The 27,497-nt window shown below is 43.8% G+C and overlaps 1 protein-coding gene across 3 annotated transcripts in view; it reads right to left on the reverse strand.

Moving 5' to 3' along the window:
• The window catches only part of txndc16 (thioredoxin domain containing 16), a 269,009-nt gene that overhangs the window by 162,515 nt on the left and 78,997 nt on the right, over nucleotides 1-27,497 (reverse strand). For all 3 annotated transcript variants that reach the window (XR_013579478.1, XM_078562615.1, XM_078562617.1), the window contains 3 exons: nucleotides 24,417-24,585; nucleotides 14,967-15,103; nucleotides 7,527-7,611 (listed from right to left, as the gene is read on the reverse strand). Coding sequence is in view for 2 of the 3 variants with exons in the window: in XM_078562615.1 (XP_078418741.1) it covers nucleotides 7,527-7,611; nucleotides 14,967-15,103; nucleotides 24,417-24,585 (391 nt within the window). In the remaining variant the exon portion in view is untranslated. The remainder of the gene's footprint in view (nucleotides 1-7,526; nucleotides 7,612-14,966; nucleotides 15,104-24,416; nucleotides 24,586-27,497) is intronic.

Below are 27,497 nucleotides of genomic sequence, written 5' to 3' on the forward strand. Positions count from 1 at the left end.
TATTCACACAGCGCTAACTACTTTTGCTGAAGTCACAGATCAACTAACTGGGGAAAACATATTTTCTAGTTTTACCTGAAGCTTTTTAATCTTACAATCATTTCATCTAGTTATGCAATCATGGTTCAAGTTTATTGAAACTGACTTTCACGTACATTTAACCATGCCTTTCATAATTGTAAATATTTGGTTTATGGCCCTTCTCAACTTTCTTTACTCCAACGAAAACTGGTTCAGATCTATGAATTTTGGCTCCATATTTTAAACAGTTTCCGCTTTGGGTACAATTGGTAATCCGGGTGCAAATTGTACTCAAAATTGCAGTAATTTTCCAAAATTAAAGTCATGGTTCAAGTTTAACCTCAAACTCATGTGCATAACAACAAACATAAAATCCTCCATAAACCAGTGCAATCAGGCAGCATTATAGAACAGAACTGTTGTTTTTTTTCCCTTTAAAAAATCTTGCTATATTAAGAATAGTAACCTGGTGCAATTTTATTAATACAGCTGAAAATGAGTTTATCACAAAAATAAGTCGTTTTAATGACTGTCGAGTTCAGCATCTGCGAGTTACCTGATTTTAAATAACTGAAAAGGAATTTAAAAACTATACTGAATTAGTTACTAGTTTCGTTAGTGTATACCAATCAGTTTCTTAGTAAATTATATCTTGCTATTTAAAATGTTTAAAAGGTACCTATTAGTTCCCCTGCACCGAAAGGAAAGCTGAATTTTAAGAGCTTCCTCAAAGGGGCACAATTAGCAGAAACTTGCCACGAAGATTAATTTGATTGGGGTGGGGCCAATTTTGTGGATGGGGGCCAACCTCCAGTACAAAAATCGCAGAAACCTGATTTGCAATGCAAGTTCTGTAATCTTTTGCACTACTTTGGTTGATTTTGGATGAATTGCTTTGGAAATATCAGCACAAGCCAGTGGGAACTCTACACCCTCTGGTCACAGGATCGTCTTTGTCCTGCATCTCTGAAATTACTTGAAAGCAGGGTGCCCAAAACTTCACATGGTTTTAAATGTGACCTTACCAATGACAGATACTAAGTTCAAATAACTTATTTTAATTTATCAAATACGCTTCAGGCATGTTCAACCTTGCTGATAAACAGATTCACATTGATGGATTAAACACAAAATACCCAACCAATCACATTCAATATTTTCCCTTTTCATTGATTGTTAATGGATGCCCATACATTGCATGCCAAGTTTTCTGTTCTAATATGAAGAGTCCATTTATAGACATCTTGCTACATCATTTGGAACCATCAACAAACTTCCATATTTATCCTGAAGAGAAGCCTGAACAACAGAGACTCAGAATAGATCACTGAGAAAGTTCATTAACAATGCGCTCCAGGCATAGGCTCCGCTTCCATATTTAAATCAATTCCCAATGCAGGTTTGTGATTTACCATTAGTTCCACGAGCCTTAACTTTCAAAAGCCGCATAGAGCTTTATCAAATAACTTGTCAAATCCAGGTGAAGTACATGCACTAAACACTCCTCATTTAAGATTTAATTATATCCACAATACTCTCAGTACAAAATGAGACTTTATTATTGTTTCTTAAGCGATGTTAACTATTTGTAACCATTCATATTCTTTATATGAGCATCGATAGCACCCTGTACAATGTTGTCTAACCATTTTCACAACACCTAGGTTATGAACTGAACCGTAACTCCCAGATTCAGATTTAAAGTTTTGAATAAAAGAATAAAATCCACTACCTGCTAGTCTTTATGTAAATCCAGTATGTAGAAATATTATAGTTAAATAGTTCCTGTAGTGCCCCAATTTTTCTCCATGGCAACGCCTCAGCAAATCAAAGTTGGCTTGTCAATCAATCAGCACCCCTTTTCTCCTACAGTATTAATTGTTGCAATCGTTTAATATTCGAATACAAGACAAAAAGCTTCGGCAACATGTTTCCCTTTTCAGTAAGTTCTGTACTACAAAGCAACTGTTCGTTACAGTTAAAGGGCTACTTTTGAGTGCCAAAGTGTTTTTGGAACTGTTTTGAGTTATGAGAGAGCCAGTAACAGGCCTCTCCAAGGGCTCTAGCTAAAAAGACAAGATTAACGGTGTGAATTCCATCATCTCATTGCAGATGGTCTAAAAAAAAAGACATCACTGAAAATCTCTCTTCATTAGCTAGTAAGCATAAAATATTTTTTATATAAAAAAATCTTATTTAAAACTTGTGAGGCAGACTTGTGGAATTCAACCCATAGCGTAAACAACGCCCACGAAAATATTACTATTAAGTAGATCTGTATAACAATGTAAACAGAGATTAGAAATCCTGTAAGTTGTATTAAAGACTGACAAAGTTTCATCAAAAATCACAAATAACAGAAGGTTAAACAGGAACTCCTCACATGCACAAGATATTTTAATAGTACATACATATATAGATAAAGATAAGGATTAGGGGGAGATGATGGCGTATTGGTATTGTCGCTGGACTAGTGATCCAGAGACCCAGGGTAAATGCTCTGGGTTCGAATCCCACCATGGCAGATGGTGGAATTTGAATTCAATAAAAATCTGGAGTTAAAAGTCTAATGACCATTCTCGATTGTTGTAAAAACCTACCTGGTTCACTAATGTTCCTTACTTGGTCTGGCCTACATGTGACTCCAGACCCCCACAGTAATGTGGTTGACTCTTAAATGGCCTAGCAAGCCTCTCAGTTGTATCAAACCACTACAAAGTCACAAAAAAGGAACAAAACCAGACAGACCACCAGAATCAATCAAGGCACCAGAACGACAACGGCAATAGCAGCCCTGTCGACCCTGCAAAGTCCTCCTTACTAACTAACATCTGGAGGCTAGTGCCAAAATTGGGAGAGCTGTCTAGTACAGCAACAGCCTGAAATAGTCATCCTCACGGAATCATACTTTACAGATCCCAGACTCTACCATCGCCATCCCTGGGTGTGTCCTGTCCCACCGGCGCAGAAGGGAGTTGATCTGGGGGTCCTCAACATCGACTCAGGACCCCATGAGGTCTCAAGGCATCAGGTCAAACATGGGCAAGGAAACCTCCTGATTACCATATGTCGCCCTCCCTCAGCTGATGAATCAGTTTTGAGCATCACCTCATCTATGTTGAGCATCACTTGGAGGAAGCACTGAGGGTGGCAAGGGTGCAGAATGTTCTCTGGGGGACTTCAATGTCCATCACCAAGAGTGGCTTGGTAGCACCACTACTGACCAAGTTGGCCGAGTCCTAAATGACGCAGCTGCTAGACTGGGTCTGCGGCAGGTGGCGAGGGAACCAACAAGAGGGAAAAACCTCATCCTCACCAACCTGCCTGCCGCAGATGCATCTGTCCATGACAGTATCGGTAGGAGTGACCACCATGTAGTCACTTTGGGACGAAGTCCCACCTTCACATTGAGGATACCCTCCATCATGCTGTGTAGCACTACCACCATGCTAAATGGGATAGATTTCAAACAGATCTTGCAACTCAAGACTGGGCATGCACGAGACGCTGTGGGCCAGCAGCAGCAGAACTGTACTCAACCGCAATCTGTAGTCTCATGGCCTGGCATATCCCCCACTCTACCATTACCATCAACCTTGGTTCAATGAAGAGTGCAGGAGGGCATGCCAAGAGCAGCACCAGGCATACCTAAAAATGAGGTGTCAACCTGGTGAAGCTACAGCACAGGACCACTTCCATGCCAAACAGCATAAGCAGCAAGTGATAGATCTGGATCAGATCTAAGTTCTGCAGTCCTGCCACATCCATTCGTGAATGGTGGTGGACAATTATCAACTCACTGGAGGAGGAGGGTCCACAAATATTCCCATCCTCAATGATGGAGGGACCCAGCACAGCAGTCCAAAAGATAAGGCTGAAGCATTCGCAACAATCTTCAGACAGAAGTGCCCAGTGGCTGGTCCATCTCGGTCACCTCCGGAGGTCCCCAGCATCACAGATGCCAGCCTTCAGCCAATTCGATTCACTCCACGTGATATTAAGAAATGGCTGAAGGCACTAGATACTGCAAAGGCTATGGGCCCTGACAATATTCCAGCAATAGTATTGAAGACTTGTGCTTCAGAACTTGCTGTGCCCCTGGCCAAGCTGTTCCAGTACAGCTACAATACTGGCAATCTACCCAGCTATGTGGAAAATTGCCCAGGTGTGTCCTGTACACAAAAAGCAGGACAAATCCAACCCAGCCAATTACAACCCCATCAGTCTACTGTCCATCATCAGTAAAGTAATGGAAGGAGTCATCAACAGTGCTATCAAGCGGCACTTGCTTAGCAATAACCTGCTTACTGACACCCAGTTTGGGTTCTGCCAGGGTGGTAGAAGTTTGGAATCCTCTTCCACAAATGGCAGTTGGTGCTGGATCAACTCTTGACTATAAATCTGAGATTAATAGATTTTTATTAATGAAAAGTTTTGAGGGATGTGGAATATCTTGCTTTTCTCCTTTAAAGGCACTCCTTAAAACCTACCTCTTTGACCAAGCTTTTGGTCATCTGACCCAATATTTCCTGAAATAAGAACAGAAAACGCTGGAAAAACTCAGCAGGTCTGGCAGTATCTTCAAACATTAACTCTGTTTCTCTCTCCACAGATGCTGCCAGACCTGCTGAGTTTTATCCAGCATTTTCTGTTTTTATTTCAGATTTCCAGCATTCCATGGTATTTTGCTCTTATTTTAATATTTCCTGATGTGGCTTCATGTCATACTTTGTTTTATAATGTTCCTATGAAACTCCTTGGGATGTTTCATTACATTAAAGGCACATATAAAAAGGTGTTGGTGTTGAAAAGGCAGGCTGTTATATGGAGTTAGGTTTGAGGAGCTAAATGGCTTACTCCAATCCCATAAAAAGCAAATGTGAGAAATGGTAAAATTCAAGTATCAGAATACTTTTAAGGATTATTAAAATGTAAAGATAAGTGTAGAACATTTAAAAAAGGGACGGAAATATCCATCAGGCACTAATGCCTGCTTCACCTAAAGTGAAGGTGATTGCCCATATATCATGTCATAGGAAGTTGACTTGTTTAATTAATAATTGTCAAGGTTAGTTGAATGTTCGAATCTAATAAGCAACCATAAAAGTGGAACCATTCACCAATCATAATTTACTTTCAGTAACATGCAAATTATGCTGACATTTCAATTTGGTCACATTACAGCAGTTAATTAAGTATAAACTAAAAAAACTTTAACAATCCTTTGTAAAAGCATATCAGACTAGCCTTGTGAAACATTTGAAAAGTAGAACAGAAAGTTTCACTTCAATTCCAGTCTGTGCTGAATTAGCTACTTTAGGCTGTGTAAATGGTACAGATGCTAAAGTTGACCACCATCATGAGTAAGGGAGAGAAAATTCATCGCGAGTTCCTGTTTGCCCTGATCAGCAAACCCAGTTGGAAATGCACGTGCACATCACATGAGGAGAGAATCAGGCTCACTGGTGCAGCCCCTCCAACCCACGCGAGCCTTCTTGTCAATTCGTCAAAATTCAAGACGAGTAATTGTACCCACAGCCCATATGTTAGCAAGGTGCCAAAACTTTTAGTAAAGGAAGATGGAAGGGGCGAAATATTGAAAAAAAAATCATATTCACTACCTGTTGAAAGTCTTTGTTAGATTAAAATCAGCATAGTGCTTGAGAAAAAAAGTTTAAAAATGGCAGTGTACCAAAGTTAAAAAGGTAAATAGGAGGGCTTGAGTCTACGTGTACAATATCATTCTACAGTCAGTCAATCTCTTTCCCAATTTAGTCTGATCACTGGTCAGTTAAACGTCCACTTGTCTATTAATTTCAGAGTATGCTAAGTCAGTTTCATGGCAAATCCTGACCTACGCCAAGCAATGAAAAGAGTTGACTTGATAGAGCAGTGAGCTGGACTGGCCATTGACAAACTAGCAGTACAAATTTCGAAGGTATGCAGCCTTGCTTATCAGGTACTGCTCTCTAGTTGGTAGTTTTGGAGTCTGAACCTAGCACTCTAGGATTCAACATGTTCTACACTAATAAACAAAAGTCATCAATTTCCTGTACTTGCTTCTATTTCTGTAGCTACTTAAGACTTTATTACAGTAAGAGATTATAGAAAGGCAAGCTGCTGTCACACAAAAAAAATGTTGCACAATTATGCAGACTCTACTGGTCAATACTTGCGCCAACACAAAAATGGAAATTTAAAATGGGCACATAAATCTCAATGGGTCCATAAATCTCAATGGGTCCATCAATCTCAATGGGTCCATAAATCTCAATGGGTCCATAAATCTCAATGGGTCCATAAATCTCAATGGGTCGTGACCCTTTTGGAAACATAATTTGGTTACAGAAATTGATGACGCAAAAACAAATTCTGAAGTTACATGCGACTGAAAATTCCCATTTTAAGAAATACTGTAACTTCCGACCTCCAAGGCATCGCATTGGGTTGAGGGTGGGGGGGGAGGTATCCCAAAAACCCGCTTGGAACCCCCAGTCCCAGAGGTTCACAGGTAAGGTTTGCACGGCAATTGTCCAGAAGTGCAAACTTTCCCCGGGCAATCGCCCTGCACTGGAAACCATCCGAAAATGCGATCTAAATTGCAAACTTCGGATGGTTCCGACTGGGTTACCTCAATAGTCATCCAGGAAAAGTTAGAAGAATTAAAACCACTTCGAACTTCTGGGTAACTATTGCACATGCCCACACCTACCCACCACGGATCCCCCCCCACACTACCAATTCCCCAGGGGACACCCCCAGGCATGGGATTTCCCACCAAGGGGACTCCCCCACCCCTCCACGACCCGCCACCGCCACCAGCGCCCCCCCCACCACCGACTATCCCCCAATGGGGCACCACCCCAAGAGGCTACACCACCCCCCCTCCAACAGAACCTCCTCAACCTATGTGAATCCTCCCACCACCCCTGCCCCCAGCAGACCTGACTCTCATACCCACCACTGCCATTGCCCAACTTGACCCTCCCCCGAACTCAACCCCAAGGCCCAATCCAATCTCCGCCCAGGCCCAGCCTGACCTGAAACCCCCCCCCCCTTCCACCGGCCCAGCCTGACCCCACTCCCAGGCCCCACTCCACTCCACCCCCAGCCCAACCTGACCCGACTGCTCCCCCGCCCGAGAGCAAATCCTACACACCTCATGCACTTATCTTCTCCCTGGCCTGTCAAGCCTTGGCTGGACCTTCGACTTACCTATTTTACAACAGCTAGTGCTGTAAGAAATAAGGGGCATGGTCTCCTTGCATCCGACAGAGCTGCACTTGACACTAGGCCCTGGGGACACGCTGCACTGCCCAGATGTCTCCCAGCCCGAGTCAGAAGGTCAGGCGAGATAGGATTGAAAAACACTTAAGGTAAAAAACCAGGAGTGGAGTGGCAATCAGACTCTGATTGTCACGCCGAGGAACTTCAGCATATTTTCAATATAACCACAAAACATATACACAATATTCTTGGAAAAGAAGGGAAATGTAATCACTTACAGATAGGAAACATCTCTCTGGGTATACAGTCCCAAAACTACTGTGCCCCTCAGGGAATAAGCAGCTTCAATAAAAGCATCCTTCACTGAAACACAAGAAAGGCATTTATGGCACTGGATCTCTTAACAATGACATAAGCAAAAGCTGATTTCAAAAGTGAGGACAAAAAAGGCGAAAATTTCACTAAAAATCATGTATTGACTAAGCAACTTGATCTTCAGAGATTACTATGTGTTATAGTCCACACAAGGCTCTGGGTGGAATTTTCCCAGAATTGCACTAAGTGCAGTAGCGGGCGGGTAAAATAGAGTCCCGCCCGCTGACGAAAATGGCGGGTTTTCACACCGTATCTTCCTGAGCCCGCCTCATTATTTATTCATTCCCGGGAAACACGCAGTTTTCATGGCGGGTGGGCTCATTCGCCTGCTCGCCAACACCCCATTGTTGCATCACATTGGCCGCCATCTTTAAAAGGCAGCAACCATCAAAGCGCTCATCGCCACCAGCTCACCATCGCTGCCCAGGAGACATGGCCAGCAAGGAAAAAAGGATTGCAGCCCCCCCGCTTCAATGATGGGTCCCTCGAGCGACTGCTGGATGCTGTGGAAGCCCGGTGGGATGGGCTCTACCCAGATCTGGCCGCAGGATGAGCAGCAAAGTCACCAACTCAGCTTGGGAGACAGTGGCGGCGGTGGGCAGCGCAGGAAAGCGACCCAGTGCCACAAAAGGGTGAATGATCTCTTCCATTCTGCCAGGGTAAGTCATTCTTTTCATCACTCCCAACTCACACACTCACAAACCCATCACACATCCACAGGGCTCTCACTCACTGCCAGTTCAAAGGACATCACCATTCACTCTCTCTCACACACCCCGTCATTGTCCTCATCCCATCCATGTTACCACTCACCACCCACACAGGCCAGGCATACTTATCATCTTGCCCGGCAGGAGTCCTAATACACTCTCCCCATCTCTATTCATGCAGGACAAATTGGCTCACAACAGGAGGGAAAGGTTGCAGACAGGTGGAGGGATGCTGGAGATCTAACTCCTGACAGAATTCGAAAACAGAGCCATCCAGCTGGCTGGCGATGACCGCGGCCGGTCCTGTGCTGACAGTGAGGTCGGCGCTGCTCTACCAACTGAGGATCCAGCAGTGCAACATCCATCAGACAACCATGCCGTGAGTGGTGTGTCCTATTTCACAAGCCACTGCCATGCACTAATTATCTCTCCTTGCTTTTGCAGGCACATCTGCCAAACAGCCGACAGAGTCCATGACCCAGGGCCTCCAATCAAGCCCCAAAGAAACCTCTGAAGAGGAATCTGAAGGCACCCTCCCTAAAGACCTGTCACAGCGCTCACTCTCACCCTCCACCAGCGCAGAGTGTTGGGACCTAGCTTTAGAGTATAGCCTCGGGATCACAAGCTGGTGAGCATATTGCACTGTGATCCACAGCAGGTGAAGGCAGGGACTTCCCAGATCCCCGGCACTCAGAGGACTGCTGGAGGCCAGAACATTACTGATTCCGAGTCAGATGACGAACCTCTGGACTTGGTCATGTCTCAGTTGCTGGAGCGGCAAAGGCAAGCTCGGGAACATCAGGAAGGCCGCTGCAGTCCTCAGATTGCAAGGAACCATGGAGGAGTCCGTTTGTCTTCAGGCTAAGGTGATAGCCCCAGCATTACGACGCACTGAGGTCAACACTGGTAGGATGGCGGCCACCATAGAGACCTTAGTCCAGGACGTTACTCCTGCACTGCTGCACGGGCTGAATTCCATCGCTGATGCCATAGTTAGCCTCCAACAGTGTGTACACAGGGGTGCTGGGCAGCTCGATCTCACTCTAGCTACCCATTCTGCTCACGGAGTCAGCCAGGGGCCCTTAGGCACCCAAAGGGAGGAGGATCAGTAGGTGCACACTCCGGGACTGTCCACTCAGGTGATTCTGGGAGTGACCGGCCCAACCGAATCCCCTCTTCCTGTGACCTCCGCAGCTCCGGCTTCACAGGCCGAGGAGGGTGCCACTGCCACACAGCTGGGCCCAGAAAGCAGGCCAGGGCCCTCCAAGTCTCGGCCCTCCAGAGGGCACCCACCAAAGTCATCACAGACAGGGCGTCACAGTCAGCAGGCTGCCTCCACCTCTGCTGTGGATGTCCGGGGAGCACCAAGACGTAGCGACAGGGTTAGGAAAGTTAGGTAAAATTAGTTTCACAGCCTGGGCATGGGTGTTGATCACTTGTACATACTGTTCACTTTTGTCAATAAACTCTAAGAATGTTACCCTGCCTGTGGCTCTTGTTCTGATGAGCAGTTTTCTTGTCACTCAGATATGAAACCTTTCTGCACAAGATAAAAGGCAGGTGTCTCAGTCCATGGCCTCTTCCCTTTTGCTCTGTGCAGCCTTCAGACCACAGTGATAGTCCAGCCTCACACTCCCTGGAAACATTACTGATGCCTGCACCTCGGCGGTGCTGGTCATTGCTGCCAGAATGTAGTGGGCAGGCGCCACAGAGTTCTCTCATACTCTCTGTGTGCTCTCAGCACCTTTAAGGTGGGGCTGGCCCCCATCGCACCAGCATCTGTGACCAGCGATGCTGTGCACCAGCTCCTGAAGGGCTGAGGTGCTGAAGGCGGACAAAGCATCAGATGCGGCTAAAGTTTCATGGCTGCGCGTCTGAGATGGCCCTGATCATGCAAGCAAGCTGCCCTCGGACAGACAGGAGTCAGACATTCTCAGATGCTATATGAAGATCTATGGAGGGTCCTCATTGCATTATCATCATCCTCCTGCAATAGAGCAACTATTAAGGCTTCTACTGCATCTCCATGACAGGAGCATTATCATGGAAGGTATTTGTGCTGCGATAAGCCAGACTGGAGTCAAACGTTCACAACTGCGATGCGAGGATCTATGGGGATACCTCACTGCATGTTGTCATATTTCTCCACAAATCTGGCAACTATGCGGGCCTACCGAGCACACCTGCCTTGTCTAGCCAGTGTGAGAGCCTCATCCCCGTCATCATCACCACCATGGATCCCTCATCCCCGTGCCCATTGGCGTTCTCCTAATCGGAGGAGAGGTGTAGCTCCCCCATCTCCTCCTCAGCCAGCTCCTCTCCCCATTATAACCTGGCACTGCAAAGGGAGCAGCGGACAATGATGATGTGTGACACCCTCTGCGGACTGTATTGCAGGGCTCCACCAGACCAGTCCAGGCGCTGGAACTGCATCTTCAGCATCTCAATGTTTTGCTCCACCATTTTGTGAGCTGCAGCATGAGCCTCATTATAGAGGCCGCTGCATGGGTGTCATCAGCCACGGCCTCTGTGGGTAGCCCTTGTCCCCACGGAGCCAACCCTGCAGCCTCTGTGGACTCTGGAAGACTCCAGGGATCTGTGAGCGACTCAGGATGTAGGCGTCGTGCACACTCCCTGGAAACTGTGCACACACCTGCAGGATGTGTTTCTGCTGGTCGCATACCAGCTGCACGTTCAGTGAGTGGAAGCCCTTGCGGTTGATGAAGTCCACTCGTGTGTAGCAATGGAGACCTGAGCGCCACATGAGTGCAGTCAATCGCACCCTGCACCTGTGGGAATCCTGAGATCAGGGTGAATCCAATGGCCTTTGCATCCTGGCTGTCCCGGTCCCGGGCAAAACGCACAAAGTTGTGTGCCATGGAGAAGATGGCATCCGTGACCTCGTGGATGCATTTTTGGGGGCTGGATTGTGAAATCTCGCACAGGTCACCTGTGGAGCCCTGAAAGGAACCACTGGTATAGAAATTGAGCGCCGTGGTCACTTTTACAGCCACTGGTGGTGGATGCCCTCCATGTCCCCTTGTTGCCAAGTCCTGCAGTAAGTGGCAGATGTGAGCCACCAGGTCCCTAGACGTGTGCAGTTGTCAGCAACACTGGTTTTCAGTCATCTGCAGGAATGGCAGGCGGTGTCTATAGACCCTGGGTGTCACTAGGCGTCGACCAGCCACAGCTCACTGTCACTCCTGGGCAGCACACGTGGGAGCCCCTTCTTCATGAGGTTGCTGCTCCTGCACTGAGTCACGCTCTCTTCGGTCTTCCACAGTCTCTGTAGGCCATCAGGCAAACAACTAGGTCACCAGGATCCATGATTATGACATGGTCCTCCTGCAGCATGAAAGAGGGACGTGGTTATCATGGGCGTACTTAACACCTTTCCTGGCCCTGTGTGACCGCCCTTTAATGCTTCCTGGAGAGTGCTGGTCACCCCTCGGGTGGCCAGAGATGAGTGCGCTGCATGGCTGCCCTGTCAACCTGCGACACAGGGGATACTGGTCCAAACCGGGATGCTGAGATTGCAAGGGGCTGTGAGCGCTTCCAGCAGTGACTGCTACATGGTCAATGTTGGTGAGGAGATTGTACAATGTGTGCAGCCCAACTGCTCCGCAGTCCAATAACATGGTGGTGGACTCGAAGTCTGTGCCAGTGGGGTGGTGGGTGTCAGGTGTGGAGTACTAGGTGGTCCTTTGGTGCTTCCGTGTTGCTTGCATGGGTGGGCAGGCTAGGAGCCTGACCCCAATCATATCACTGTGGCTGCGCCTGATCTGTGTTTGTTGCGGAGGGATGGTCAGTTTATACAGGTGACCCTAATCCGCGGCCACTCCCCTCGCTTACCCTGACCCCCACCTCGAATGCCTGTGCGCGGGATGCAGCGCCAGGGCAGCACTTGACATGACCCCTCATCCGACAATGATCGCCTCAGAGGCTGGCCAGCACTTACCCCTGGATGCCCCCCCCTTGACCCCACCCTCAGCAGTCGCCTCTGGAGCCAGGCATCAGTTACCGCCCCCCTCCCCGGGCGGTCCTGAGGCCTGTAAACACAGGTGAGCTGTGGGGAACGCTGCTGCTCATTCACCTCAGATCCCCCAAAGTGAAGGCCGCCAAGTGCACATCGCCTGCGTGCTGTCGTGAAACGCATTGGCGTGCTTTCCCGCCGATGCAGGCAGACGATATGGTGGGGTTCCAAGAGCCTGGCGAGATGGCCTTTTAATTATATGCTGATATATTACAATTAGCTCCCCACTGGCCGATGGCGGGAGCGAACGAACGCGACCTGCCTTCGCGCTGTTGTGATGCAGGTTACGCCATATTTTCCAGGCATGCCGCCTATCACGCCCGCTGCCAGTGGGCTTGGAAAATTCCGCCCTCTGTCTGGTAACAATAAAAACACTGCTTGGGGTTTCCTAGCAGTGGACATTTACTTCTTCCAGTGGAAATTTAAGAATGGAAATAAGATGATTCCAACATACAATCCAAAAGTCCCAGATTACATATTCATAAATGTGACGGTGTATAAGTTCAATAACTGTGGCATTCTGAAGGCTAGCCCCAAAACCACACCCGAGCAAATCTGTCAGGTGAAGCAAATCTACCATCCCAACCTGATCAGGTCTACATGTAACGTTACTCCAAACCAATAGTCCGGCTGTCAATGTTCTCTGAAGCTCCGTAGGTAACTAGGGATAGACAATTATTGCAGCCATGTCAGTCTGCCCATTTCTCGGGAACAAATTTTAAAATAAAATGGCGAGGAGGAAATTGTAAGATCGGTGTTATCATCAACATTAAATACAATGCACGCGCAACTTTCGTTTATACAGCATCTTTGACATTAAAAAATATTCCTTGGTATTTCACAAGAGATGATTAAACTTAGAAGAGGTAGCTGAAGGCGTGGTCTTTTCAGCACTGGTTTCTAATTGGTAGCTTTGGAAGAAGTGGAAGAATCTGAAGAGGCTATCAGAGAGTAACAGAGGGAGCACCTGAAGGCCCTGCCACCAAAAAAAGAGCAGAAGTAAAAAACAAAAAGCTACTGCGGATGCTGGAAATCCAAAACAAAAACAGAATTACCTGGAAAAACTCAGCAGGTCTGGCAGCATCGGTGGAGAAGAAAAGAGCTGACGTTTCGGGTCCTCATGACCCTTCAACAGAACTGAGGTTCTGAGGTTTAGTTCTGTTGAAGGGTCATGTGGACCCGAAACGTCAGCTCTTTTCTTCTCCACCGATGCTGCCAGACCTGCTGAGTTTTTCCAAAGAACAGAAGTATGTGGATATCCTAAATCAGAGGAGCAGAGTGCTTGCACATATAGCATACAGCTAGGGAGGGGCAAGTCTATGAAGGGATTTGTAAACAAGCGATGAGCATTTTAAACTCAGTGGGAAATGATGAGCCAAATAGAGGCTGGCAAGGAGGTGGGGTAACATGAGAGTGGGACTCAGTATGGGAGAGGATACAGGCAGCAGAGCTTTGGACAAGCTGAAGTTTATGTAGGGTGGAGTTTGGGGCGAGCACCATAATGGAGAAGTTGATGAATTTTTTCTCATTCATTCATGGGATGTGGGCTTCACAGGTTGGGCCCGCGTTTATTTCCCATCCCTCATTGCTCTTGAGAAGGTGGTGGTGAGCTGCCTTCATGAACCACTGCAGTCCATGCAGGTGTAGGTACACCCACAGTGCTGTTAGGAAGGGAGTTCCAGGATTTTGAACCAGCGATAGTGAAGGAACGGCGATATAATTCCAAGTTAGGATGATGAGTGACATGGAGGGGAACTTCCAATTGGTAGTGTTCCTATTTATCTGCTGCCCTTGTCCTTCTATATGGTAGCGGTGGGTTTGGAAGGTGCTGTCTAAGGAGCCTTGGTAAATTCCTGCAGTGTATCTTGTGGGGGTGAGAGTCAGGCCTGGTGGGGGGTGGGGTGGGGGGCGGGGGGGGTGGAGGTGAATGATGGAAATGTCGAGGATGTAATTGAGAGTTTTAGCAATTGTGGAGGAATAGATGGAGACACACGATGCAGAAATGGAAATAGTAAACCAGGTGACGGATAGAATATAGCGTTTAAAGTTCGACACCAAGTAGGCACAAAAATTGTGCATCATTGAATTCGGCCTAAATGAGAAATTAAGGGGGGGGCGCGGGGGGGCACAGTGGAATTGAGATTAAGCATGTGGAAGTTTTTAAGATGATCTGGCAGGTGTCATGTAGGATGATATCAGTTTTCCAATCCATCCTAAATCTCTCCCATTTACAGTTAGATCTCTGTTCCCTCATTATCTACTCCCAAACCATTAGAAATATTCTGTTTTGGATTTGAGATCTGCAACGCAAAGTTTCAGGTCAATACTAAATCGGTGGTTAGTTGACAAACCAAAGGCAGTTGAAGGGATTAGTGAGAAAGCTGGTGTCATTGAGATATATCAAAGCTAATTCAGTACTTGTGGCTTACAGAGGGATGGGGTTGTGCAATATATGTTGTACTTCAAATGTCAAATCTAATATCCATTAATTTACCTTTAGGGATTGAGACCATGCGGGAAGAGTGATGCATCAAGAGTTCAAAGGTGATCTGACAGTGAGAACAAACCCTGACTGATTAAGTTTGGAGTTCTTATTGTACCTTTTTTCATTTCTGGGCTGAATAATCCTACAACAGGAATGTCCCAATGTGGTTTGAGATCACGATGTAACTCTCCTTTTAGATAGGCTTCAACATCTTCAGCTGAAGTTAATAGGACAGGATTAGGTACTCTGCTCCTAAAATAAAGAACAAATGAGAATCAACAAGTCCCAGAGCAGACTAAATAGTTACAAATTACTAAGGATCGAACTCTTAAAATTTCTGACTCATAAAAGGGACATGGTGCAGCTTAATTGCAAACTACGCAACCAATATTGCTCGAATTTAGCAACTGCAATTAACCATTTTTTATTTGCATACCTGATTCAAGGAAGTTAGTGATTTTTCTATCGTATTTAGATTTCAAATAGCTCTTCATTACAAATCTAAACTCAACGGTCATTTTATTTAATTCAGCAGCATACAAAATGCTGCCTTCTAAGCATGTAGTGCACAGTCGCCCTCTAGTGGATGCAAGGGATATGTCAGACATTCAGCAGCATGCAGTTTTTACCATCCATTCAACAGCAACAACAGCTTGTACTTAGCACATTTAATAGAGGGTGTTTCATAGGACCGTTATCAAAGAAATATTGACACTGAGCTACATAAGGGAATATTAGGACAGATGACAAAACCTAGGAGGTAATGTAGGTCTGGGTGTACATAGCTGATGGGTGAGCAACACTTGGTTCAAGTTAGGACACACACACCAGTGTTTTTGATGAGCTCAAGTTTACTGAGGATAAAAAAATGGGAGGCCGTCCAGGATTGCATTAGAGTAATCAAGCTCAGAGCTAACAAAAGCATGAATAAAGCTTTCATTAAATTAACACCCTTAGTTGATATTAATTCAGGTTTTTAGTGTACAACTTTGTTGACAGAATAGGTATTATATACATACAGCCCCACTCTTTCCATGATAGGCTGAAGTTAACCATACATGAGACTTTATAATGTAAACAGCTTGGAGAATCTGAACTAACTACCCCGCCATCAACTGAAGAATGCAATTTCCAGATGTGTTAGATAATGTTTCAGCTATCCTTTTATACAGAGTGAGGACCATGCCAGTAAAACAGTTTAAGTTTTTAATTTCCAGTAATGTCACAGTTAACACACTGAAATTCTCCCTTGGAAAATTGTTAATTGACATGCCTGGAATGATGGTTACAATTCACAGCAAATCAAGCAATTCTACTAATGTCCTTAAAGGATTTGTCTCAGTAACATTTTCATCCTTGAGATGGCTAGCAGGGGTCAGGAAAATTCCCAGCTCAGCCAGCCTGCCTTGGGAGAAAATGGTCGCAAGGGCGGGATTTTCATTGTGGGGCGGTAGGTGCGTGTTGGAGTCAGGCCAGCTGATCCACAAGAAAGGTCAGAGGTAACCACAGGGGCTCCAAGATGGGCTGTTTAAAAGGCCCGCCTTGGGGCTATGGGGCTTTGTCCCAGCTAAAATAAAAACAGAAAGGCTCTCCAACCCTCACACCCCTCACCCCCCACATACTCCCCATGCCCTATCCATGTCATCTCATGCCCCTCACCCAGCTCTATGCCTCATGTCCCCCATGCCAAGGTATGCCCCCCAAACAACTCCATGGCCCCTCACGTCTCTCAAAGCCCTCCAACCACGTCCATGGCCCCTTGTACCCTCTATGTCAAGCTGTGGCATTTCCATGCCCACTGACCCACTATACACTGTATAGAACCAATGAACCTCATTGTGACAATAGGATGCATAAAATAATCTTTAAAAAAGTCAACCATTCATAAATTTTCACTATGTTAAAAAAATTATTTTACTACAGGACAATATAAGTGTCAATCATCTAGACCCTTTAAAGTTTCAATAGCTGAAACTGCAAGCAGTTGAAACCTCAACTTGGTGGAAATAAATTTTTGCAATTGACAGCAGAGAGAAAAGAGCTAGAGCTGTCAATCAAACAGTGTTTTCTCTTGGGCTCAGGTATTTTAACAGACTAATGGATTTCTGCGCTCTCATCCTATGGGGCGGGTGGGTGAAGGGGCAAACCTTGGCATGGGAGGCATGAGGAGGACCTTTTGAAATTATCTTTTAAAAGGATACCTCATGCAAACTATGGTCCATGACACATCTGAGGTGCCATGAACCATGACTCATTGAAAACCTGGCCCAACTCCATAAAAATTGCGGACGACTAGGACATGCCCCTTCGGTTCAACCGAAGGGTCATGAGGACTCGAAACGTCAACTCTTTTCTTCTCCGCCGATGCTGCCAGACCTGCTGAGTTTTTCCAGGTAATACTGTTTTTGTTTTGGATTTCCAGCATCCACAGTAGTTTTTTGTTTTTATAAATCATACAGTGTTTGATTTTAACTCCTGACTGGGAATGCTGCAAAGATAATGGTGTGCCTGTACTGTGGTGGGCAGGCTTGCATGATTTTAATGGCTGGGCCTCAATATCATGCTGCTTGTCAACTTCTCCACTGAAACATCCAGGAAGTTGGCAGGAAGCAGCTACCTGTCCATTAAAATCAGAGGTGAGGAGGCTGCCATAGGGAACGTTGCCAGCCCAAAGTAAGTAGGTTAGTGAATTTCAGCAGGAGAATTGAATTCCAGGGAGGTGGTGGAGTGGGAGAGGGGGGGGACGGGGTAAGGAGAGGAGGGATTGTGTACAAGAGGGAGGGGCTGGGAAGAGGAAGCCAGGAGCAGTGGAGACCCAAGGCCTCCTTGTGGGGATCAGAGGAGCACAGCTGCTGTGCCCGACACAGAAAACAAACTACATCTCATAAACTTACCTTCTGACCCTGCCTGCTGTTTCCCACATGTTTGGTTTGCCAGGGAAATCATTACAGCTCAGCCACTCAGAGCTCAGGTTAAAACAGCAGATTGTTGACATCACTGGAGTCTAATCTACATATTTAAAGTAGGGCCCTGTCATCTTGGGAAGTTGATGAACAGTGGCAGATATTTAAGGAGATATTCATTTCCTCCCAAGTAAATTACATCCCAATGAGGAAGAAAGATGGTAAGAGGGGGAAAAAGCATCCATGGCTAAGCAAGGAAGTTAAAGGTAACTTAAAGGCAAAATCTAAGGCATACCAAATTGCAAAGGTCAGTGGCAGGCTGGAAGATTGGGAAACTTTTAAAGATCGACAAAGGGTTACTAAAAAAAATAATAAAAAGAGCAAAGGTAAATTATGAAAGAAAATTAGCGCAAAATGTAAAAACTGATAGCAAAACTTCTACAAGTATATAAAAGGAAAGAGAGTAGCTAAAGTGAATGTTGATCCCTTGGAGGACGAGACTGGGGAGTTAATAGCGGGGAATGCAGAAATGGCAGAGATGCTTAATCAATATTTTGCCTCAGTTTTCATGGTGGAGGACACTAGTACCACCCCAATAGTAACAGGTAATGCAGAGGATATAAAGAAGGAGGAACTTTGAACAATCACCGTCACTAGAGAAAAAGTACGGAGTGAACTATTGGGATTAAAGGGTGACAAGTCCCCAGGACCTGATGGCCTACATCCCAGGATCTTAAAGGAAGTGGCAGCGGAGATAGTGGATGCATTGGCTATAATATTCCAAAATTCCCTGGATTATGGAAAGGTTCTAGTGGATTGGAAAAATGCTAATATAACACCCTTATTCAAAAAGGGGGGAGGCAAAAGATAGGAAACTATAGGCCAGTTAGTTTAACGTCTGTCATTGGGAAATTGTTGGAATCCATTATTAAGGAAGTAGTAATGGGACATTTGGAAAGTCAAAATGCAATCCATCAGAGTCAACATGGTTTTATGAAGAGTAAATCGTATTTGACTAATTTGTTAGAGTTCTTTGAAGATGTAACAAGCAAAGTGGATAATGGGGATCCTGTAGATGTAGTATGTCTGGACTTCCAGAAGGCCTTTGATAAGGTGCCGCACAAAAGATAAGATCGCACAGAGTAGGGGTAATATATTAGCTTGGATAGAGGATTGGCTAACCAACAGAAAGCAGAGCTTTGGGATAAATGGGTCTATTTCTGGATAGCAAGCTGTAACTAGTGGGGTGCCACAGGGTTTGGTCCTTGGGCCCCAACTATTTACAATCTATATAAATGACTTGGATTCAGGGGTAGAAGGTACTGTAGCTAAATTTGCAGATGACACCAAAATAGGTGGGAAAGTAAGTTGCAGGGAAGAAATAAGAAATTTACAAATGGATATGGACAGGTTAGGTGAATGGGCCAAAATTTGGCAGATGGAGTTTAACATGGGTAAGTGTGAGGTTTTCCATTTTGGTCAGAAGAATAAAAAGGTGACTTATTATTTAAATAGAGAGAAACTTCAGAATGCTTCAGTGCAGAGGGATCTGGGTGTCCTCATGCATGAATCGCTGAAAGCTAGTATGCAGATACAGCAGGTAATATGGAAGGCAAGTGGGATTTTGGCATTCATTGCTAAAAGAATAGGGTATAAAAATAGGGAAGTGTTGCAACTGTACAAGGCATTGCTGAGACCGCACCTGGAGTACTGTGCACAGTTTTGGTCCCCTTACTTGAGGAAGGATGTAGTTGCACTGGAGGCAGTTCAGAGGAGGTTCACTAGATTGATTCCAGAGATGCGGGGCTTGTCTTATGAGGAGAGATTGAGCAGTTTATGCCGATACTCGCTAGAGTTTAGAGGGATGAGAGGAGATCTAATTGAGGTATATAAGATGCTAAAGGGGATAGACAAAGTAGACGTGGAGTGGATGTTCCCCCTTGTGGGGCATTCTAGAACGAGAGGCCATAGTTTTAGGCTAAGGGGTGGTAGATTTAAATCAGAGATGAGGAGGAATTACTTTTCTCAAAGGGTCGTGAATCTGTGGAATTCACTACCTCAGAGTACAGTGGATGCCAGGACGCTGAATAAATTTAAGGAGGAGATAGACAGATTTTTAATTAGTAATGGGATGAAAGGTTATGGGGGGAGGGTGGGAAATTGGGGTTGCGGCCAAAATGAGATCAGCCATGATCGTAATGAATGGCGGGGCAGGCTTGAGGGGCTGAATTGCCTAATTCCTAGTTCTTATGTCCTTGCCACCTGCAATTTAAAACTGCTTTGGAAAGATCATTGCAGGAAAGGGGTGGGTTAGACTCCCACCTCATTTTATCTGTTCCCTGCTGGTTCCCAGAAGCATTAGAAACCATGGGTAAGCTATCTGTATATGATTGGAGACAATTTTAGCATTTGGTTACCACTTATTGTTCTTATGTTTTGCATCATTATTTGAACATTCTCCAATTCCAGTTTTGCACTCCTACGCACATTTCTTCTCTAACTGTTTGCAGACAGACTGATTGCAACTGATTAACTTTATAAACAGATGTGAATGAGAAATTCTCTCCAACAAAACTTAGATCAAAAACACATTTTCTGATCACAAAGCGCAAAAAACAAAATACATAATCTAGTTTATAGAACAGAAGTACAGACTCAGATCATTTCAGTAATTTATTCCAAGCCTGACATGCGTGAACCAAGGATTTGTGCTCCAACACAGTGCAGCTTCCTTCATTTTAAGGTGCTTAAACATTTCTTAATCTAAAGCAAGTAAAGTTAAAATTAAAACCAGTCCTATCAAACTCATTCAAGTTACGTTGACTTGAATTTATGTTGTTTATATATTTGTGGTCACTTGGTGGTGCATTGCAGCACATATATTCCCGGCCTTTTTTGAGAAAAGCACAAATGTTATGGAGATGTTTATCTTCTGCTAAATATCGCCTTGGCTGGAGCGGCTAAAGAATAAATCTTCAGGGTGTAATGTTATCAACTTAATCAAATTATAATTTTCTGATTCTTCTTTTCCTTTTAAAAATTCAAGAAACCCAAGGCATCACTGTGTATGTTGCCTGTTGAATATTATTTGCTCTAATAAATCTATAAGCAAAAGACTTTGCACATTGATCTCTTATTTGTGGCACAGAGATAACAATTCCAAGCTAATATCTCTACCATGCCTAACAGTCAGCAAGAATGTATTTCTTTCAGGTTTAGGTTGTTATCGCAGCCAGTGAATGAGACAAATATGTGCCAAGTTTGTTGGAAGCTGCTATCCACCTATGTACTCTGCCAATCCACAAGCCTCTCACTTATTGATCCATCTCAGATGATCAAAGGTAGCCTCTTGGGGACAAGAGCAATCCTCATTACAGCTGACTCGACATACCTTTACAAAGCCTTCTCTTCAGCAAATGCTATGTCTACTTTTGGTTCATATTTTATCACCCACTAAATGGAGATATAACCAGAGTCATGGGATTACTAGAGCCATTGTACAGCATGCCATTGGACTGCTTAAGTATCATGTTTGCTGCCTGGGCTGACCTGTGGGTTTTCTGCAGCAATACTCAGTCTCCCAAACTGTGGTTGTTGCAACTATCGGGACAGAGAAGTAGTGGGAGAGGAACAGCACCAGGCTGCAGCCAGGGCAATTTGGCAACAGTTGATTAACAGTTCAATTGATAATGGTGCATAAATGTCAAAGTTGCATCTGGGACCTCATGAATGTCATGCCTAACTGTCTATCTCCTTATCGAATGAAACAAAAGGATACAGAAAGAAACAGAGCAAAATTAAATGCAGTGAATTAGAATCAAATTAAACACAGAAAGAAAAACAAAGAAAGGGGGAAAAAGACAGTTGATTAAGAGTGAGAGAGAAAAAAGACATAGAAAAAGTAAGAAATAAATTTTTTTAAAAACATGCAGAAGAAGAGGGCATTCTAATCCAAGTGTGTTTGGGAATTATTACATAAGTGAGTGAATAGCAGGACAGGCATGTAGAATGTATAAACATTCCAACCCCAAAATTAGTGTTTGAAAGAAATCTATCCAGCTTGCATTTCTGAGTGTTAAAACAGCTTTACACTCTGAAAATTGTTGCCTTCCAATCCTTACAGGAATGTGGATAGCAAGAGGGGCACAAAAACGAAGCCAAAACAGAATAAAAAGACATTTCAAAAAATCTCTGAGAACAATTCATTATCTGCTGGAATAAGATCCCACATAGCTTCAATTAGAGGCCCAGAGAGGGAAGTTTCACATAAGAGCTATAAATCACGTCATCAACGCAGTCCTTACGACATGAATTATGAGCCACAAAGGGCAGCAGTGAGGTTAATTTGCATTTACAGCGTAATCTAGGTATTTCATAACTTCATTAGAGGGGTTCATGGTGTGATAGAAATATTTTCAGTTTTGTCAAGGCTAACGGTGGAGCAGTGCAAATCGTCCAGCAATTTGCAGACAATTGGAACACATGATGATTTTCATCTTCACAATAAATTGCTGGATTTTTCTTTTTGCAAACTAATTTGCAGGCCTCACTATTTCACCATATTTTTCAAGTTGTTTCTGGGCCATTGTTGCAGAAAAAGGTGTTCTACAGCTCATGGAGATCCAGACCTAGGATGCAGATGGCAAATTTTGTGCAAAATTCTCACAGAAAATCAAGTTTACTACAAAACTACAGACACAAAGTAGGATTTTATTGTGGTAAAGCAGCAAAAATACAACTGAGGAGAACAGCAAAAGAGATGTATTGTCAAATACCTAGTTCATAATTAATATGTTTTAGTGTATAGTTTTTAACTTTAGGAATTAAAGTTTAACTGCAGAAAATGAGATGGGTGCAATCAAAGCAAGCTTGGAGCCTATTACACTTAAAAGGTTGGGGCCATTTTGACTTAAGAGGTTAACAGCTAGAAGGATAGAGCTATAAAATAGCAAGTTGGCTTACTTAGCTAAAGGGCTGGAGGCATGATGTCCGCAATGCTTGCAAGAAGTGCAGTCCAAAGAGATGTTTTTATTCTGGGAGTTAGAGCTAAATTGGTTAAATTTATTTAGTGGACACTAAAAGGTTGTAAAACCCATTTACTTCATCAGATCAAAGAAGAAATTATAAGTGAGGGATAATTACCTTCAAGGTCAGTTTGAGGACAGCCCAGAGCTGGCTATGCTGTTATGGAGATGGGTAGAGTTTAGGGAAGTTCTCTGATTTAAATTTATCTAGGTTTTTGCTGAGAGTGTTAGGGCAGGTTTTCCCGGTCGGCGAGCAGGGCTGAGGCCCACTTGCCGACGTGTCAAATGACACGGGGATACATCGGGCGTGCGTCCCGATGTCACCCTGCGTCATTTAGATTTTCAGTTCTGCGGGCACGCATCCGAATCGTCATGCTGGGCAGGACTTAATTGCCCTGCCCACGTAAAATGGCAGCACTCCCCCGACCAGAGGTGCCGATCGGAAGGCCGTCCACTGGCACCCACTCTCGCACTTCCCCCACCAACAGAGGGGGAAAATGTTGCAGTTTGGACCTCATGTGGTTTACAGCTCACTGAGGGAAGATAGCCAAAGTAAATGACAATTAGTTGGTGCTATAAGCAGAACAAAATACTAACTTCACCATTCAATGAGAGTGGGGCTTAATCTCAGTTTGAATTTTATGAGGGAACAGAAGCTGGAAGATTGTCTAGTTTGAAACTAGTGGAAGAATCTACAGTGGTCCCCACAGGTCTTGTGAAAAAGAAAGCAATCAGCCAAATTAGCTGGAAAAGTAACCAGAACAAAGGACTTGAGACATCTACAGTCAAGAGGGGTAAATGCAGTTTTACGTCTGAGAATATCTGGAGCTGAGGAGAAACCTCCTGAGGACTGTGGCATACTCATGGTTGGTTCCTATAGAAGTAAATAACTTTAAGATTGATGTGTCTTATCAGAGAATTATTGGGGGAAGAAAGAAGTAAACCCAGGTACACAGCATATGTAGTTATAAGATATAGTGTTAACTTGCACGTATTTGCTTTGTTTAATTTGTTCTATTTACAATAAACTTTGTATTTTGTTAAAAAGTGAAATCTTGTGACATAGTTCTGTTGGGCAAAATGAGGTATTTGGATTTCTCTTTAAATGTTAATGGTCCCTAAGCAGATTGCAACAGTATGCCCAACAATCAAGGATAAAAATACCATGTAGTTCACTTCCCTATTGGCTTTCCATGCTTATGCTCAATATTATGTAAAGGCTAGGATGCAAAGCACAGAGTGGATTTAATCAAAATTAACAGCAAACTGTTAGTTCTTTAACACTGCATAAGTATTTTAGTGTAAGTGGTCTAGTGGTAACGGCACTAGACTAGTAAACCAGAGGTTGAAGGTGCAAATCTCATCATGACAAATTGAATAATGAGTTTAAAGTTCTGATAATTTTCAGGCTTGTGCCTGAAAAATGATAAAAACTGCTAGTTTGTTAAAAAATAGAAACCTCAACTGTTTCACTAATGCTCATCAGGATGGGATCTGGCTTACATGTATCTCTAGTCAGACACAACGTAGTTGACTTTTCGTAACAACAGGACAATAAATAATGCCTTATTAGAGCCACCCACCAACCAAGTGCAAGTAAAAGACAGTATGACAAAAAGGTTTGTGTAGTTTACTTACAGCATAATGAACTTCAATAGACTTTGTGTTCCTAGCATCCCAGTGTAGAGTAAAGGGTTCTCTCCTTGAATATAAATCTTGACAGCAGGAAAACAAGTAACGTTTTCTTTCAAACAAACATCTGGCCAGTCTCCACAGTTTACCCGAGTCAATACAAGGTCCTTCAAATCTATGTAGCAAAATTATTAGAAACATTTTATTGCATTTAATTTAAAATAAAAAATTTGAGTAAGATAGAATTTAATAGGATATCCCAACATAAATAAACTGTTAAAGTTTCTGCCCTGAAAGCAAATGTAGGTTAGGAACTCAGCAGCATTACATATATTGTGGTAAATCTTAAATTTATAACATTTACCAAAAAAGAGAGATTTCCATAATTGCCATTTTGAGTTGTATACAACGTTCATAAAACTTGTGTAATGTCAACACAGTTAATGTATTATCAATACTGCATTATCACTACATCTAATATCTGCTAATAATGTGCATACATAAGCATCAATACAGTTAATGTACTATCAATGTGATAAATGCTGCCATATCAGTTTATAAATACGTAAGAAGCCCAATGAGATGGAGTGCAATTCTAGATTTAGTCTTAAGAAATGAAGCTGGGCAAGCGGATGAAGTAGCAGTGAGTGACCATTTTGGAGATGGACCATAATACAGTTAGATTTAATATAATTAAGGAAAAGGTTAAAAATAGAACAGGAGTAAAAGTTCTAAATTGGGGAAAGACAAATTTTAAGAAGCTGAGAGGTGATCTGGCGAAAGTGGACTGGTTACAGCTACTTGAAGACAGTCAAAAAAACTTAATATTGTAGAAAGCCTAGGACTGTAGAAAGTACAGGAGTGATGCAAAAAGAAGGAAATTAGGAAAGCAAAGAGAGGATATGAAAAATATTGGTAACATCAAAGAAAACCCAAAGATGTTTTACTAGTACATTAAAGGCAAGAGAATAACTAAGGAAAGTGTAGAGCCTATCAGACATGTACATGGTAACTTTTGGGTTGATGCAGAAGATATGGGTAGTGTTCTCAATGAGTACTTCATCTCTGGCTTCACTAAGAAGAGGGATGATGCAGATATTCTAGTTAAAGAGTAGGAGGAAATATTAGACACAATAAGCATAGTGGTACAGGACGTACTGGAGGGACTGACATCCTTGAAAGTGGATAAATCACCAGGGCCAGATGTATGGTATCCCAGGCTGTTGAAGGAAGGTAGGGAGGAAACAGCAGATGCTCTGAGGGTCATTTCCAATCCTCACTAGATAAGGGGATGTAGCAGAGGATTGGAAGTCTGCAAACGTTGTACCATTATTTTAAAAGAGTGCGAGGAATAAACCAAATAAATAATTATCAGCCGGTCAGTCCGACTTCTGTGGTGGGCAAATTATTAGAATCAATTCTGAGAGACAGGACAAACTGTCACTTAGAAAGGAACAGATTAATCAGGGATAGTCGTATCTTACTAATTTAATCAAATGTTTTGAGGAAGTAACAAGGAGGATTGATGAGGTTAGTGCAGTGGATGTTGTCTACATGGATTTTAGTAAGGCATCTGACAAGGTCCCACATGGCAGACTGGTCAGAAAAGTAAAAGCGCATGGGATACAGGGGAAGGTGGCATATTGGATCTAAAACTAACTCAGTGACAGGAAAAAAAAGGGTAATGGCTGATGGATGTATGTGCAAATGGAAAACGGTTTCCAGTGGTGTTCAGTGTTGGGGCCCTTGCTCTTTGTTACATATATTAATGATTTGGACTTAAATGTGGGTGGCATGATTAGGAAATTTGCAGAAGACACAAAAATTGGCTGCGGAGAAGGATAGCTATTGGCTCCAGGAAGTTATCAATAGTTTGGTTGAGTGGGCAGAAAAGTGGCAGATGGAATTCAATCCAGAGAAGTGTGAGGCAATGCATTTGGGGAGAGCAAACAAAGCTAGGGAATACTCAATAAAGGGAGGATATTGGGAGGGGAAGAGGAAGTACGAGATCTTGGTGTGCAAGTCCACAGGTCCCTGAAGGTGGCAGGATAGGTGGATAAGGCGGTAAAGAAAGCATATGGAATGCTTTCCTTTACTGGGCGAGGTATAGAATACAAAATCAGGGGTGTAATGATGGAACTGTATAAAGTGCTGGTTAGGCCACAGCTGGAAGTTTGTGTACAGTTCTGGTCGCCACATCACAGGAAGGACATAATTGCCCTGCAGAGAGTGCAGAGGGGATTTAGAAGTATGTTGCCAGGGTTTGAAAATGGCAGCTATGAGGACAGACTGGATAGGCTGGGGTTGTTTGCCTTGGAACTGAGGAGGCTGAAGGGTGACCTGATTGAGGTATACAAGATTATGAGGGGCCGAGATAGAGTAGACAGGGATGCCCTGTTTCCCCTATTGGAGAGGTCAATTACCAGGGGGCACAGGTTTAAGTTGATTGGTATAAGGATTAAAGGGGACATGAGGAAAAACTTCTTCCCCCAGAGGATGATGGGCGTTTAGAATTCGCTGCCTGGTTTTGTGGTGGAGGCAGAAACCCTCAACCCAATTGAAAAGGCACCTGGACGTGCACCTAAAGTGCTGCAAGCTACAAGGCTACAGACCAGGTTCTGTAAAATAGGCAGCTAGTTTTTTTTTCTTTTTCTTTTTCAGCTGGTGCAGACACAATGGGCTGAATAGCCTCTTTGTGCTGTAACTTATTTATGGTTTTATACTGGTAAAAGTTAACAATGGGAAGCAAGGTTTTTTGGGCATGGAGTGCACACAGACATAATATTTTTAGAAAAATTATATTGTAGGTTGACAGTGAAATACCAAAATGGTTGGCAAAGAAATAGAGTTGGTTGAAGGGTAGGAATTTTCATTTGGTAGTACAGAACTTGAGTATTGCTAACAAAAAGTGCTGACAGCACTCTCTTCTCATACAGTATAAATTGTTGTTTTCCCCTTATATTCTTGCCAAGTGTCCTGATGAGTGCAAGATGAAAAGCTTTGACATGTCTCTTTTTTCAGCGATAGGAATGTTTCTGCAGTAAAGGCTGAAGAGCTGGGAAAGGAAAAACTGAGGTACTGCTGCAT

Source organism: Cetorhinus maximus, chromosome 18 (assembly GCF_964194155.1).
Source record: "Cetorhinus maximus chromosome 18, sCetMax3.hap1.1, whole genome shotgun sequence".
Taxonomy (NCBI): domain Eukaryota; kingdom Metazoa; phylum Chordata; class Chondrichthyes; order Lamniformes; family Cetorhinidae; genus Cetorhinus; species Cetorhinus maximus.